Consider the following 18190-nt stretch of genomic DNA (forward strand, 5'->3'; position numbering starts at 1 on the left):
TTTGGTGAAATAATTCTCAATATTTGGGCCTGGCTAGCCAAGGTTACCCAGAAAAATTGCTCTCAAACTCATCTGGCTTGATATCAGGACCTATTTTGAGGGAATTAAATTCCCCAAAATTACTTAACATTTTCGACGTTTTTCTGACTTCTTCACTTTTAAGGCTACGTATTGAAAAACCAGTAGATTTTTAGTTGGTTTTGAACTTCGGTAAGCCAACCAATTGATTTTAAATGATATATCTTTTCGGGAAATTTAAGGAATTACGGTAATTTAATTCGCTTAAAATAGGCCCTGCTTGATCTAAATCAGGTTTTTTTTTTAATTCGTAGATATACTCAATTTACTCTTCAGATACCACATTGCCCACGAATACGATCTAGCAAAGCATCTACCCATAACCAAGCAGTGTGCAACTGAATTTTCAAAGGAAAACATTTCCCTTCTTGCTGTTACTACTATAAATTCAGAACAAGTTTATGACTTTAAAAAGCTGATTAAAATGAGGGCTGAAGGATATTTGAGCACGTACACACACAGGTCTCACAAGCAATAATATTGTGCATATACAATAAGCAACGTCGAAGAAGGTCATCTCTTAAAGTCTAATTGTATTGCTTTAGACCTTCTAGCCTTCCATGCCTCATCACTATGATCGCTAATCAATTTTCATATTTTTTTTTCCAAGTTCGGTATCAACCGTTCACATTATTCTCTCCTTTGCACTTAACTTGAAGCGCATTTAACCCACTTTGCTCATCTCCACCAGTCCAGTATTCCACACATTCATTAGAGAATTAAAAGTTATCGTCGAACGCACACAAATTTAATCGCTCCAGTGTACGACATAAATAAAGCCACACTTCAAACGATTCCAGAAATATACTCCGCTACTTCAGCATCATTCTGCACAATTAAATTATATTTCGAGGAAAAAACATCATCAAATTTTATGTCTTTCCGTGCATTTGCAAGTTTCGGTACTGATACATCCCTATGGATGCACTAATGGCACGTTTGCATTTTATTTAATTATTTGTTCAAGTAAACTTTGAGCAAATATAGTCTCCTTGTACGCGTGTTAAACACACCTCATAGTGTTGTCATTTTATACACTTAACTATCTCAATTTGCGGGAATATATGGTGAGAGCGCACCGAGCATCCCCATTTCGCTTCTTACATTTTCTAACCGCAGCATATAAGAGCGAAAACACAGAACTTTCAAGATGAAAATTTAAGCCGGATAATAACTACATACCACACTCCAGCTACAACTTAAAATTTTGTGTCTATAATGTGATACACATAACCTACAGGAATAACTAAGTATATTACGTTCACCTAACCATATATATGGTGTGTATATGGTGATATATACATTATACAACACGTATGCAAACGGTTATCCTTAGCATACACCACAGAATCCGTTGATTCTATTCCTTTTTTGCCATAACACACTAAGTATATACTTTGTCTATGTCTATACGTATAGACGAGATGCGATGTGATAACCAAAAATCCTTTATATCAGTGAAGTTGAAAGTACATATCGTTGAATGAGCTAAAGTGTATGGATATATGTATATGCATGCACATGGCTTGGATAGTATAGTAACGGTATACTGTGCTTAGAAGAGGGCTTATAGTAGTTTCGAAGCAATAGTTGTTGTTATGTGAGAAGAGGTATGAAAGATATTTATTTATGTGGTTAAATTGAGGGTGGGTGGTAGATATGAGGTTTGACTATAAATGTGTATTTTGCCGTCGGGCGTATAGCTGCATTCATATTATATTATTTCGTACACATTTGTATACGGAATATATTGTGGCAGATGGGGAAATAACTCTGTATATGAACGTCTACCCAGTTTTGTTCGGTGCTCGTTTGCTTCTGTTGTCGGTAGTGTATAGTGTCGAGTAGTTTGTTTTAGACTATGGAAATGGGGACGGAGAACGGGGAATGTGTAGTGAGCGTATACACGAAAGTACCTAAAACATGCATAAGTAGAAGTAGTGTATTTGAAAAGTACACTTCGACTCTATATGAGTTGGCAAATGGTTGTTGGATGAATAAAATCTGTTGTATATTTTGTTCTTATGCAACATATAATCGTATGCGATGTATAGTTACATATGGTGGTGGTGCACATTATGTGGTGAATGTAGGTTGTTTTGTGTATCATTAGGTGGATGGGGTTGAATGTTGAGAGAATATCACACCAATTTCAGTGTACCGTATTTATACAAATCCTATACGGTGAACGTGAATGTGTGTATTGTTTTTGTGTACACGTACAAATATACACCGAACATTCAATGGGGTATAGGTTCCATCTATACGCCAGACATGTATATATGAACATGAACATAAAATTGGGTTTCATTAATGTAGACAGAGATACCAAATAGTGATAGCTGCCGTCGACTATACCATATTCGGTTATATGGCAGCACATTATTTTGTGTATAATATGGAGAGATTCCTATGAATATCTATCTCGGTGCACATAGCACACGCATAATGGGGAATATTTTGTCGGATGCATTTTGAAATGAGGTTTATTGCTGTTGTATGGAGTATGGGAAGAGCGTAGTGATGGTTGCAATTTGCGGTGACCGCGGTACTGGTTTAACTTGTGGCCAGTAAATGCAAAACCTCATTCAGCCCACATTTGAACTCAATTCTTGTACATTCATATTTTGTGGAGTTTGTGGACAGGCACACATAGGTTGAGGTGTATAAAATGCCCATGTACTTGTCCACTTAACATGACACTGATGTGTGAGTTGTTTTTTTTTTTAAATGCTTTTAGTGGCGTATATGGCTGTTGAGGAGATACTTGTTTTGATTATTGGTTGGGTGTGTTTTTCTACCCTTCGTACATTTAATTCTATCATAAGCAACAAGTCTCCACAATGAATTGAATTTATTTTCCTTCTACACGACTCTATGCTCTAATGTTCCATGTGTTATCTTAATATCACTTTCCATCGAATCTTTTCCGAAAGCATTTAACTGTAATAACAATTCATATTCCCACTCCCAAACCAATAGAACGCCCTTCGTGTCAAAAAGTTGCTGTTACATCAATAAAATAAAGATTACAATGGTGATGACAATGTCGGCGATGATGAGGGTGGCTTTAATACATATCACACGAACTCCCATACAAAAATGTAATATGGATCTAACAGCACATAATAACGCTGTTGTCTAAACGCACCAGGCACAAGAGAAATGAATATCATTGCGGAATATATTACGATTTTACGAAAAGCTAAAGAAATGAAATCAACGATATATTATCATCACCCATGCCATTCTCCACATATATTATCCCGTCGAATGTTTTATACATTCAAAGTTATATGTGGCAGTTATGCCAGTGAAAACTCTCTAGATACCCACTTTTATGTCTATTTAATGCACAACGTGCTCAACGTATACGTAATAGCAAAGAAGCGAGAATATACACATGGCTTAACAACCCTCTTGAATAATTTAAAGTTTTAAGGTTTTCTGGGTGGGTTTTGTCGGATTGAAGTTATAATGTAAAATTTATATTTATGTACAGCTAAAAAAAAGATGTGGAGCATTCCATACACCACACGATACTATACACACATATATATACGAATACTACAATCTGTCGAGTGGAGTGGTTGCTATTGTATGCGAAGTTGGCTAAATGGAGTCATAAAAAAGGGAGAAAAAAACACACACTCACGGCATTGAGAAGTTTATTAAAAGTGAACCGTGCAAAAAAAAGAAGCACAACATTGGGCTAGATATGATTGAATGTATCACTCCAGAACACCAATTTCTGCTGCGATGTGTTAGTCATTGAGTCAAGAGAATGTGTTTGCTTTCTGTATGAATTTGGGAAAGATTGAAACGTTAACGACGAGCCATTTATTTATATAGCTTTAGGTTCGAACATTTAGATTTTATTTATTCATAGTCGTAGCATTGTATGTTCAGTGTCAACGGTTGCATAATTTTAAGTTTTTAGAAACATGCAAGCTCATCGTAACAAAACCATAAAATCAATTACTTCAAACCTGTGTAGCAGTATCTCGCACTCTGACACAAAATCTATCGCTTCAACGATTGAATCATACATTTATCGATATAATACATCATTAACCGGAGTTCACTTCTGTGTGTTGTCGTTGTCGATAACAAACAACAAACTCTAAGTACTGCGATAACGTCATTCACTTAAAACCTTGCTGTCATGGTCGTCCACATTAACTTGAATCTAGTACTTCAAAGCCGTTCGTTACACACAAGTTTGTCGTGCATTAAAAGTTTGAAAGTAGTTTTCCTTAAAGTAGATGTGGTGAGAAAATATAGCCTTCACATAATCTGACTATATTTTCGCTGTTGGATCAATGCTCAACGTTTTAGTGGAAGGGATTCAGTCACAAATTTTTTTGCTTCGTTGCCTAAAATTTCTGATTCTCGGAATGATGATGATCGTCAGTGGGCGAAAATGCACCTTAATGTAAATATGGTCTACAATTTGCCAAATAATTTAATAAATTCGGAGAAAGGTATGGTGTTGAATATCCACATACATGCCCAAACAAAATCAAATCAAACAGAATAAATAGAACAAACATTGCATTGATGATGATGATGATGATTTCAACATTTTTTCTGACTCCGTTACATCGAAAATTATCCACCAAAAAAAATGTTTTTTTTTTGTTTATTTTTGATATTTTTTTCCGGTAAATATTTACAGTGGCGCTAATTAACAAATATAATTAAATAAAATTTTGTACAATGATTGCGTTTTATATTTATGGAAAGCTCTAATATGAATAAATGCCGAGCCAAATAAAATCTTTTTGTGAATTTTATGTGAAATTTTTTTACGATTACGTCAACAGTGTAAGCAACACTTAAATAATACTGAAAAGTTGAAGAACATATTTGTAAAACACAACGTCTCATCAAATTTTTTTTCTTCTTCGTTTTTTTTTGTGAAAATTCAACTTTCTTGGAATTTGTTTATGTGGGTCGGTATGTGTGTTTGTGTGGCTGGTGTTTATTCGAGCAATGTTATTTTATTTGATAATCGTAATGGAAATGAAAGATCAGAGTTTTGTTTATTTCTAATTAACAAGATAAATAAGCAAGCGATTTTTTTTTTGTTTTTCAGTTAATTCATCGCTTTATTACAAGCTGTGCGATGATGATATTTAATGTGAACTGAAATTTTGTTGTATATTTACGTTAGACGTTTTTTTTTTCTTTCTTCTAAATAACGAAGACCCATTCATAGGTATCATTCATAAAAGACGTTCGTTGCTGTTGACTTTCAGCGAATATAAGAGCGAATATAGTAGGGGAATGACTCTAGTGATAAACTACTAATCGCCTGTTATTGACAATGACGCTAACAATTAATTATAATCGCTAGCTAGAGTGTTCTCTTGTATATACTAAAACGAATGAAGTATTAGATTCATTATCAAACCGGAGATCAGAAGAAGTTACCAATCAAATCTTTATGTGGCGATAGGCTTGTCGGTTATAATGCAGGTGTCACAACAGCCCCGCTATAAAATAATCAAGTCTATTACTTCTGTTGTTTTAAACAACACTGACAGCGTTGAACAAAATCTCTTACTTCGTTCGCTTTAACATTCATTTTCCTATATAAACAGATCACCAGCTGTAAACATCTCTCAAAGGTTCGTGTCGTTGTCGATAACAAATGATTTTACCTTGCAGTATTGTCTGTTTTTGGCCAACACACTGGAAGTATTCTTCCATTTTCCGCCTAGAAAAATCGTCGAAATATAGACCTAATACACAATGATGATCCATTATAATGCCACCATCAATGCAACGTGAACAGACGTCCTATTTACCGACATAAACAGCAGAACAATAAAACGAAAACCTTAATCCATTTCTGTCGGTATAACACTTTCAAAATCCACATATTAAAGCGCTATGGTCTTCAATAAAAGGTTCACCGATTCCAAGAACTTGATAATATAAATTTACTCTCACCATAATTGTTTAAACATTTGCTCTGTCATGTACAAACAGTTTTTTTTTTAAGTAAATACAAACCACACACACAAACCGTCAAGCGTTGTTTCAGTTCTTCACACCCCTCACCGTTTTCTTCATCTGAATCCCAAAACCGAAATGCTTACTTAACCTCAAACTATTCAATGAACTTTATACGTATTGTATACGCTGCTACTACTTCATATATAGCCATTCATGCGGTATATTTATGTTTACCTAATTAATTACAGGATAGTTGTACAACGAGCAACGGGTGGGTGTGAAATGACGAAATGATAAAACCAAAAACGTTTGTGAACGGGAAACAAACATCTTTGAGTGCATTTCCAATATATAAAACGAAACCAAAAATTTTTATTTTCGTCTGCCTCAGCTATAAGTTTCGACTAATTAGCACTTTGATCATTACCCAAATAAATAATAAATCAAATTGTTACACCTTATATCGCATTCTAAAGTGATATTAATATACACATAAAGGCCCACGAAAAAAAAAAACGTTTGTTTTGGATTGTATCCAAGACGAGAACATTTTTCGTTTTCTTTTTCTATTTAGCATTTTTGGTCGTTACACTTCGATTCAACTAATGAAAGAGAGATGACGATGATGATGATATTTTCACTGTAATTTATGTGGTTCAACTACTCAATTGAGCATTTGGGGCCAATAAGATGATATTGTAAACATTTCTTGATCATGTGCCAGAAAATTTAAATCACACGTAGTTTTCAAGAGTTTAATTATTCGAAGCTATTTCAATATTATCTCTCGCATAACTGCTGCGGATACGGCCTGTGTAGAATTGTGAGTCTGATGTGTGCGATGAATTTCATAATGATGTGATGATGGTAATACGGTTAAATTAATGCATAGTTTTGTGTGTACTATCACGCGTTGTCTAAGAATATACTTAATTTTATTATACAAAATACTTGCTCATGACTTAATAGCTTTTAGTAGATTAATCATTAGTATAGTATAGTCGTCAGATCAGATGGATATGTATGCGAGACGCTCTTCTACTCGTCAGCTTATGCGGTGAGAAAAGTAAATTTGTAATGTCTGAAGCGAAGTGTTGCAATGATTAATAGGTGGATTTACAAATGAATTTATTTCGGTGCAGTTTGTTTACGAGATTCACAGCACCTGTATTCCGTTCATTAAGATGTTGAACCATTTTTAAACGAACAGTCTGCTAAATAGACGGATTCGAATTAGAGATTGCAATACCGTGCCGTGTTGTATAATCCCGGTGTTCGGTATTTTAAGTGTCAATACCGGTTTTAATACCGGTATTTTCGATATTTAAAAAAGAGTTGAATATTATGTAACTAGGAACAAAACGTTTTCACCACCTGGGTCAAAAACAAACCTATTTGTTGCCAAGGGACATTTACTACTTTTCATTCAGGCAGACCAAAAAGAAGAAAATTCCGAAGAAAACATAACAACAAACACAGTGGTACATCACTCACTTATGTTTGCGTGAGCAATCGATGCAATTTACTTTAATATCAAATTTCATTTTATTCATGAAATCCTTAGCAATATACGCAAAAAGTGATGTAACTGGGAAAGAAAAGTGGTTTCACCGGAACGAAAAGTGAGAGAAAAAGTTGCAGTTTTGACTCTCTATTTGGTGAGAGAGCGTGACGTTTTGGTCCGCCTGAATGAAATAGTAGATTACATACTTGTGCGGAAAATCGTTGTTTTGAAGAGTGTGGAGTTTGTATGCTAGCCGAAGGCGATGTATACAACTACACGAGTCAACACAACTATTTCCGCGCAATTACGTAGTTTTCTTTACCTCTTAAGTGCGGCGAAAGTGAATTTTTGTAGCACATAGGAGCACTCTACCCTAATGTTTGGGTTGTATTCACTCTCGCTACAGTAATAGTAGAAAAACGTACCTTATCTGCTTTACGGAAATATATGAGCGAAAAACCGATCCGAACAAAAACTAACTATATTTAGCATGAGGCAATGAAAGTCTAGAACAGGTATGGTCGATCGGCGAATTCGTCTTAAACACACTCACATTTTATGTCAAAATAATATGAAAATGAGTGCGTTTAAGTACGAAAATCAAATTTTTATGTCCTCCGGACGGACAATAGACCATACCTGTTTTACACTTTCATTGGCATGAGGCACAAGACGTACTTTTTGGAAAAAATGTGTTTGAACCAATCAGTTAATTCTGACAAAATTTCACTAAAATCCTATCCAGAATTTTCTGGTATTAGTGCCGGTATTTTTTCACCTGTATTGGATGTTCTCGATACCGGTATTACATTCCCTAATTTTAATTTATTTTCGGTCAACAGTGTTGTATTAGCGTCTCGTAGTATTATTACAAAAAATATGAATTGGGGACTCTACAGTTCAATTCATGACTCTTATCTGTGAACGACACTTCAATATCATTTCAACCGTAATTCTACAGATTCAAGAAGAAAAAAAAACTTTCTTTCTCTCTTTCATAAGCTATCTTTTTCCAATAAAAATAATTTCTGCATAATAAATCTACCATTTCAATTCACCCAATGTGAAAGTCGTTTAAAAGAATTATTGAAAACACCCATCTCAACTCTATCCCCATTCCACGATCGGAACTAAAGTACCCATACTGTGAATATAACTCGGAATATAAATTCTATACACACACCGACCGTACTATTAAATTGGATAAGCTTCCCGTTCGTGTATGATTCATTTTTTTTTACTTCTCTTTCTTCATTCTAGGGGCCTCCACAACCTGGTCAACCCTTTAAATTCACTGTCGTGGAAAATTGTGACAGGATTAAAGAGGAGTTCAACTTCTTACAGGCACAATACCACAAGTAAGTTTAACTGTACGGGAGAAATACATAGATGCTATTATCCGAAAGCGACCGCTTAACGGAGAGAGAAAAAACCCACTAACATTTAATACGCCCGACCACTATGAATGTGTATCGACCGAAGTCGTACATATAGAATTTTGTAGAAAAAATAATTTATTATTGAAGCTGACGCTTATGGTTGGTTGAGCTTTTAAGGGTTTTTTGTCGTTCGGTGTTGTTGTAGTGGCTTTTGTATGGTATTATCTCGTGTATACCTCTATAGAAATTGAAACGATGAACAAAAAATAAAACATTTCGTTTTCCTGGTACAATTTTATAAAAATCTTTATTTTTCTTGTCATAGCTTAAAAATGGAATGCGAAAAGTTAGCTCAGGAAAAAACCGAAATGCAGAGACATTATGTGATGGTGAGTATTATGATTATTTTTTTTCTTTCTTTTTTGCTTTTTGCAATTTAGCGAATGGTAAAATAAAATGTGGTTTCTCTACCTTCTCTCTTTTCTTTTCAATTTCAGTATTATGAAATGTCATATGGATTGAATGTGGAAATGCATAAACAGGTACGTGATCTCATTTATACTGAAGAGAAAATTTTTACAAAATGCTTAGATATGGGTATACTGCCGGGTGTTGTAATAATAGAAAATGATTTTTCGGTGGGTGGAAAAGATGGTGTGGTGTGGAAAAAAAATGAAATGGAAAAAAGTTTCGTTATTTTTATGTGACTTCCTTTTGTTATTACGTTACATTTAACACACCTGGTCGTGTATACAATTCTTTTATTGTGCTTGCTACACACCGAAACAACAGCCATAGTTGTGGGAGCGAGTGCAGCTTGGAAAGCATCCAAATAATTACAGAGACGCTTTTAACATACAAACTTGGGGATTCACATCATCTTGTGCTTCGCAGTCAATTCAGAATAGAAGATGAGGGAGAATGAAGTAATTATTTAAGGATTTTGTTAGTGCTAGCAATAACTAGTTAGCTAGTTAGAGATAACACAAACGAAGCATTCAAAACGTGTTTTGGTCCTAGTTTTCATTGACAGATGCAGCAATCGCATTTTTCGATAAAGAAATTTCTAACTTTATTTGACAGTTGCGACAATTTCTTCATGAAAGCAAGGACCAATCTTTGGAATAGATAACTGTCTTTTCCATCTGTCAAAGTGACGTTTTAAACGTCAAACGAAAAATCAAATATCGAAGTGGTCAGAAAATCGTTATTTTGGTTCTAACTGTCAAACATACAATTAATAAAACCCTGTAATCAATTGTAACATAATTATAATGGCTCAGTATGAATTCCGAAGGCGAAATAACCTTGAAGTTAAAGACTTTAACTGAGAATCTAAGAAACTGGCACATCCTAGAAAAAACTTAACCATTTCTATTGACTCCTTTTGTCAAAAAAAAGGAAAATAAAAATATAACTCGCTTTGTTCGAAATATGTCGTGTTCACTCAAGTTGGGAAATATTTCAATGACTTTGTGTTTCTTCTTCAGTCTAATGATGTAACCGGCTAGCGTTGCAACTTCTTCAATTGAAATATTTTCGTTTCAATCCCTACACTTATCTAGAAACCCTATCCCCTATTAGATCGAAAAATCGATTTAGAAGCATCAACATCATCCACTAACCTAAATTATGTATGGCAGTCAGGAAATCGGGACTTGGTTACCAATCAGACGTATTGAAACCATAATTAAATTTGGGGCAGTGATCCTTCTGTCAATCGACTCTGGCTACGGGCCTACAAAATTGTAGTACTCATGACCTGAATCGCCAAAAAGGTCAGCCCAAATGTTTGTGGGTTCAATTAATCTTTAGAAGTGGGCGCCTCAACTTTGAGTTCTCTAACTCTAAGCTCACAAAAATCCTTAAAAGTGTCTTGGTGAATGTTTTATCGTCCCATTTAAAAAACGTCACAGACGCAGACTTTCAGGCTTTCACAGCTCTAAAAATAATTCCAAACAACCATCGTCAATTATTGCATAAATCCAATTAAGTTCAAATTAAAAATTCCATAAACAATTCCATTGTACGTTGTATCGGAAGTCTTCTACGACCGTACAAGAAACTATTTTCTCGATATAATAATACAGAATATCAAATTATCGTTTTACTATCATATAAATTACAGTAAATTGATTCAAAAGTGACTAGGTAAACTCCGGAACGCTATCAAATATTAAACGAAAATTTTCGAATCGATGCAATTATCCACCTCAACTCAATATTGTAAATAATTTACGCGCTAAATACATCCCATATCGTTGACCGAAATTCATTACAAACTAATTAATTGTTTCATTAAAACAAAATGAAAAAATACGGAGTTTACATGGCATGTGAAAATGAATTGAGCAACATATTGTATCTATAGCCTGCTCGCCTAAACAACATTGTCAATATGAATTATTAATTGAATCGCTGTCCATCAACCATCCACCTAGTTTATTTCGATTTACATTTTGTTCAATCACAATACTTTGACGTATCGAATCAACAAAATGTTTAATTCAAAATTAACCTAATTTACCAGAGAGATTCACATGATTCAATTCCATCTCTGCGACGGTAAATAGTGTGCACAAAACCCATTTCATGCTACAACCACCCCAGCCCGTCAAATTGTCCCTTTTTACCTATATTGGTATTTGACCATCCTACATGTACATGTATAAGACATTAAGGACATGTGTTTAACATTCAGATCTCTAACACATGCAATTTGATTGTTGAAAACAACCCGAAATTAACCCGCTGTGCTATGTCTGCCTTACACTTTAACTTACTCTCATGTCCGTAAAATGCATGGTGCTAACACTGTGATGCTATATTTGTGTAGCGCCACTAATGTGCACATCTCTATAGTGATAATAAATGGCATCGAGACATGACATCTTCTCTCGAACATTTATAGTAAGTGTACCCATGGAGACATGCGATTCTAAACTACTTCGTAATTGCGCAATAACAATCATTTCCGATTGCAAACCGTCTATGTGGAGGGTTAGGACGGATGATATTTTCGGCGGAATTTAGCGAACGTCGGAACGTCTTTTCATTTATGTATTTATTGGTCGTGATACGTGTGTTACTAAGCTCTCATACGATTCCAATTCCATGCATTTGATATCCCACATGTCAGACATCCGAGAAAATACCCAAATTCCACCTCAAATCCATGTCCATACAACGTTCATGTTCAACCAAAAAAGGTCGATGCAATAAATATGTTTCGTCAATGTTTTCGAAACGTGCGAATATTATAATGCTTTCGGTATACGAGAATATTTTACCAAAGCTCCACCGAACAACCACTATTATGCGGTTAGTCTGGCCACAAGCCGGCTATAGAACACCACTAGACCAAATGTGGCTATAAAACTACACCAAAACATTTCAGCCATTCCCTGTATTCCCCTTATTTATTCATTAGACCAACAATCGTATACACTCTGCATAAACTATAGGATGTGTATATATGTCGTCCATTCCACACCCCGCACACATTACACTATAATACCGAAAACTGGGCTTTTAGCACAAAATCCAACCGAATATAACCAACCAACCTCCCCCCCCATACTATTGTTCGATCTTCGGTGGTTTTTAGGAACACATTCCCCATGACACAACTTGAAAATTTTCGTTTACTCTTGAACACAAAACCCCAAACTGTGTATTTTCTGAGACGAGATGTTCCAACCACACTAAAAACAAGCCGACGCTGGGCTTATATAGTGCTACATTCTCGTGTATACAAGATTTGTGTTGTGCTTCATATAATGCTATATAGACACACACAGAGAGCGTATATAGACGATTGGGTTGAGTGCTTCAGTCAAGAGTGTCTAGAGAATATTTTAATCCTTATGGCAATTAAAATGGTGTTGGATAAATTTTCAAGGGAAAATGTTGAGTTAAATGTGTGGCAACTCAACTTTAAAGTTAATTTTCCCAATGCGGTGTTCGAAATGTTACGGGATGTTATTTGTTTTAAGGGATGAGAGAGAAAAGTCGCTATATTAGCAAATGGAGTATGTGTAGTATGTACAGCACATTGTAGATATTATAAACAATGTATGGTGCTGACGATATACACTCAGTGTACGTGTACACCATGCTCTTCGACTTAAAATGTTGAGGGGATCGGTTGTTTGTTTAATACGAAATCACAAGTCAATTAAATTAGTGCAGTTTGTGTTCAAGTTTATTCATTGGGTTTAGTGGAAACGAAGTGCACTCGCATCATCATAAAGAAACCGGTGGTGTTTCCATTTCATAGCATTTCGGGAGTGCATCAGATGAGAGAGTGTATTATAACTCCACTTTATTAATTTCTTATTTAAACGTGATCTTATACAGCATAAATATAATCAGTACATACCGGGGCATATAGTATTATGTACAGTGTGCTAATCATGATGGAGTTGAAGATAATTTAACAAAATAAAAAACTTTTTGTAAAATGCTAAGCTCTATAGTTTCCAAACAAAAAAAAAACTCTATGCACTTTTGCACAATATGAAAGCATTATCCATTTTACGAGAGATTACGTCGGACTTTGCTTGCAACGTCGATTACATTGTTTTAAAGTTTTGACTTTACGTTTTTCAATTTAGCTCATCCACCACTTTTATTATAAAGTGAGTGAGTGTACTGTGTGCTTAGCTATAACGGGCTTTTAAATGATAGTTACCTGAACTACTGGTATTTTAACTAGATTCAATTTTGAAAGGCAAACTTCAGTCTCGACTTCAGTGATATTTCGAAAACTTTTCTAATTACTGCGTTTGAGTATCGACATTATTGGCAAATGAAACGGCTCATATATTCGAAGGCAACATCGCTAAAGGACGTAACTCCCATATCTTTGGGACTACTCAACGGATTTTCATAAACTTTTTTTTTCCGGAATTGTTTCCGATTTTTTGAACCCCGTGTCCAAAAACCGACCGAAAAATTTTGGCAAACTTTAACGACACCATTGCCATTGCCGTAACTTGATTCAAATAAAAAAAAATCTTCACCAAAATAAGCCCTCATATCAATAGATTACGACCTCAAAAATTTTTTGTTAAAACATTTTTGGTAGTGGACTTGCGTCACGCCCGCTTACTAACGTGCGGGCATGATCCAATTAAAAATTATTTTTTTAGTCGGAAGCACTTTCGCACAGAAAATCGCGAAGTAGGTCAATGTTCCAAGACAAGCAATTTTTCCAAAACGACATCTAAACGACATTTCCAAAAAATTCTCTGCGGATTTTTGGACTCAGATAATGTCGAGGATAATGTTTTAAACCATAACAGCGAAACAGGTTTTCAACCTGTCGTTAACGACGACAAAAATAATGACAAACTCTGGGTAATATGGTCCTTTATACAGTAAAATGCATGTTAAAAAAGTTGAAGTAAAAGATTTAAAATCAACAGATTGAAAATATTTTGATCGATTGAAGTAATAGATTCGATAATAATACTGGTCATATGTCTGCCGTCTGTAACAGATTAAATTGTGTCGCTACACCCTTCAGAACGGTATAGTTTAAATCTCTAACAAAGACTTTTTCGACCATACATTCCGAGTTATTGGTCGGATAGATAGACTTGACATGGGTCTCAAAAAATCAGAAATATTTCTCGCTTTCGGGGAAAAAAACCTATGAAAATCTAGTTGACTAGTTCCCAGAGATATTGGAGTTATAGGAGTTATGGTCTCGATGAGGTATGGTATACAACATACCTGTTAGGGTTACCATATAATATAAACTTCACCGGCAGTATCTGGTAGAATACACTTCCAATGCAAGTTGCAAAGTCTTACGATTTTTTTTGTTTTTTTAATCATTTTTAGACTGAAATAGCAAAACGTCTGAATGCCATCATAGTCCAAATCGTACCTTTTCTACAAGCCGAACATCAGCAGCAAGTTGCCACAGCTGTTGAACGAGCAAAGCAAATCACAATGGGAGAATTGAATGCTGTGATCGGCGTAAGTTTTACAGACTTTCATTGCTAGAGCTCAAATTGAAAATAATTTTTACAAAAAATGATTTCACAGCAACAACGACCAGATCTTCCTCGCATTCTCCAGCAAATGCACGCTCAGCAAATTCCCGGCCAAGGTGCACCACCGATGCCACTTGGTATGCCTCATCCGAGCATACCCGGAGCTTTGGGCGGTCCATTGGGCTTAGGAAGTGCACCGTCGCAGCATCCTCTGTCGATACTAAATAAACAGGAACTGCATCGACCTGAAGAAACCAAAAGCAATAGCGGACTCAGCGTGCCTGACGTTCATCGCAACTCAATATCGCCACCAACCGATCGTGAAAAGTACAGAAATCTTAGTCACGAACGGCCTCGATCTCCATCGGAACAGCACGATTTGAAGAAGGTGAAAAAGGAAGAGAAAGACATGGGTCATGTAAGTGAATTGGACCGAAAACTGACGCGTTCAGTCGACTAATTACAATTGTTTACAGCAATCGGATGGTGAGAAGTCCGATCAAGATCTAGTTGTAGACGATGCATCCGAAATTTCCCCATTGAGTCCCGTTCCGAATCAACACCACAGCAACGGTACTGCATCGCCCAGAGAAAATGGATTGATGGTGAAAAAGCTCGAACACCAAGATCGAGAACGCAACATCGGTCCACATTCACCGCGATCTGGAACATCGTCGAATGCGTCAACCCCATCCAATAAGAAACTGGAAGAGAAACCATCTACTCCCATCGCCAAATCAGTGACACCAACAAATTCGAATCCATCGAATGGCATTGGAAGTGGAAGCAGTAGTAATGGTGGACAATTACCGCCGAGTGGAGTTGTTAAGGCTGTTGCCAAGCCACCTGTATTAAATCCGAACTATCCACATTACTTGGGACCGATGAACGGAGCTGGACCACACGATCTCGGTGCTTATGGAGCGGCTGGAGTTCATAACAATCTACCGCCCGGATTGAATAATTACCCGAGAGCACCACTTCAAGTGGCTTTCGATCCACATCCTCAACACATGAGAGCGCCGATCGGTGGTGCGATACCTGGAGGAAAGCCGTGAGTTTGTATTTTTTACTATTTTCCAAATATCAACAGAGACCGATACAGTTAACTCGTTGCACATTGTCTTTGAGTTTGGTGGTCCTATAATTGCATTGCTAAAATTTCTGTTTGTATTCCGATTCCAGAGCGTATTCATTTCATGTGAGCGCAGACGGTCAAATGCAGCCTGTGCCCTTTCCGCATGATGCCTTGATTGGACAAGGGATACCCCGACATGCACGCCAAATAAACAATTTATCGCATGGTGAGGTCGTTTGTGCCGTTACCATTTCGAATCCAACTAAATATGTTTACACTGGCGGCAAGGGCTGTGTCAAGGCATGGGATATTACGCAGGTATGTCGCAGATTCGGTTAACAATCCATCGGACACCAATCTTATGTCGCCCGTTTCCTTTTCAGCCCGCAAACAAAAATCCAGTCTCTCAGCTGGATTGTCTTCAACGCGACAACTACATTCGATCGGTGAAATTGTTGCCGGATGGCCGGACTTTGGTAAGTGTGGACACTTGATCAGCTGGACAAACATCAATTTTCATCTCAATTTCCTTCCCTCAAACAGATTGTCGGTGGTGAGGCATCAAATCTATCCATCTGGGATCTAGCCAGTCCGACGCCGCGCATTAAAGCCGAACTAACGTCCAGTGCACCGGCGTGCTATGCACTGGCCATCAGTCCCGATTCTAAAGTGTGCTTTTCGTGTTGTTCCGACGGTAACATCGCCGTTTGGGATCTACACAATCAAGCGCTTGTCAGACAATTCCAAGGGCACACTGACGGCGCATCCTGCATTGATATTAGCCCGGACGGCAATAAATTGTGGACGGGTGGCTTAGACAATACGGTTCGATCGTGGGATTTGCGAGAGGGACGACAATTGCAACAGCACGATTTTACATCACAGATATTTTCGTTGGGATACTGTCCAACCGGTAAGATTGTCCCGACTCAAATACATCAAATATATATGTTAACGTGGAACGTGTTTCAGGTGATTGGTTGGCTGTTGGTATGGAAAATTCGAATGTGGAAGTGCTGCATGCAACAAAACCGGACAAATATCAATTGCATTTGCACGAAAGTTGTGTGTTAAGCTTGAAGTTTGCCGCTTGTGGCAAATGGTTCGTGTCCACCGGTAAAGACAATTTACTCAATGCATGGCGGACGCCGTACGGTGCTTCCATTTTCCAGGTATATTTTTTTGAATTTTTCTTTGTCGAAATTTTAATTGACCGAGGAATCCGTTTCCCTTCCTTCAGTCGAAAGAATCTTCATCAGTACTCAGCTGTGACATATCAGCCGACGATAAGTACATTGTCACTGGTTCTGGTGATAAGAAGGCTACCGTTTATGAAGTCATTTACTAGACGTTTATTCACCATTTAGCTTTTGAAAATAAATTGAGAGAATTTCCAAATAGAAAAAAATAAAAAATTTAATTTCAAAAAATTAGCGCCAAGAGTAAGAAAACACATTTGATGGAAAATCCTTTGTTACTATTAGGCGACAACCCACTACGCGTTTTGTATAAAAAAAGAAGAAAACTCTGAGAAGAGACTCGCTTAAAAGAAAAAAAAAAAGTTTTTTTTCGGTTTTTTCGTTTAAATTCTATATTTCGATTTGGACTGATGTGAGAGCTCGAATGTGAGTTAAAATAGAAGAAATATTGTATCAGTGAGACTTTATATATATATATAGATGTATGTATAATGCTTGTGAATGATTTTTTAAATGCAAATCGAAAAGCTTAGCTCAGTTAATTTTTGGTTAAGTGCGAGAGACTGTATGACGAATTTGTAAATCAATTTTTAAGTTCATAAAAATCTAGGCTTATAAAACAAGAATATTTTCAATTGCATTAAGTAGTAGCTGTATATGTGTACTTTATAAGTGTTTTTTAAAAAAAAAGATGAAAATGAAGAAGACGAAGAAGACGAGAAAAAAATGATAATTAAAAATTACAAAAAATAAAAAAATTATTATTATGTTTCGCAATGCGTTTTGGAACAACTCAGACATTCGTCGGTAGCTGGCTGCCGTAGTGGCACTCTTAACTGATGTTCTTTGCACGAAATATAAGCTTTGTCTTTCTTGCGCCAAAACATGGCTCGATATACATACGTCGAGATGACGGCCGAGCTCAACGGTGCCACCCAGTAAATCTATAAATGATATGCAAACATGACGACAACGAAAACGAG

General features: G+C 36.3%; 2 protein-coding genes across 2 annotated transcripts in view; one reads left to right on the forward strand and one right to left on the reverse strand.

The window, feature by feature from the left end:
* LOC119082802 (protein groucho-like) overlaps window positions 1-17894 on the forward strand; it is a 47745-nt gene extending 29851 nt beyond the window's left edge. The window contains exons 3-13 of the mRNA XM_037192447.1: window positions 8807-8904; window positions 9251-9314; window positions 9423-9467; window positions 14776-14913; window positions 14983-15348; window positions 15407-15984; window positions 16116-16326; window positions 16392-16484; window positions 16552-16921; window positions 16981-17180; window positions 17249-17894. Coding sequence (XP_037048342.1) covers window positions 8807-8904; window positions 9251-9314; window positions 9423-9467; window positions 14776-14913; window positions 14983-15348; window positions 15407-15984; window positions 16116-16326; window positions 16392-16484; window positions 16552-16921; window positions 16981-17180; window positions 17249-17356 — 2271 coding nt within the window. The 3' untranslated portion in view covers window positions 17357-17894. The remainder of the gene's footprint in view (window positions 1-8806; window positions 8905-9250; window positions 9315-9422; window positions 9468-14775; window positions 14914-14982; window positions 15349-15406; window positions 15985-16115; window positions 16327-16391; window positions 16485-16551; window positions 16922-16980; window positions 17181-17248) is intronic.
* The window catches only part of LOC119082804 (aquaporin-like), a 43921-nt gene continuing 43321 nt past the window's right edge, over window positions 17591-18190 (reverse strand). Inside the window, exon 4 of the mRNA XM_037192451.1 lies at window positions 17591-18151. Coding sequence (XP_037048346.1) covers window positions 17972-18151 — 180 coding nt within the window. The 3' untranslated portion in view covers window positions 17591-17971. The remainder of the gene's footprint in view (window positions 18152-18190) is intronic.

The sequence above is a fragment of the Bradysia coprophila genome, unplaced genomic scaffold (genome assembly GCF_014529535.1).
Source record: "Bradysia coprophila strain Holo2 unplaced genomic scaffold, BU_Bcop_v1 contig_494, whole genome shotgun sequence".
NCBI classification, from domain to species: Eukaryota; Metazoa; Arthropoda; class Insecta; order Diptera; family Sciaridae; genus Bradysia; species Bradysia coprophila.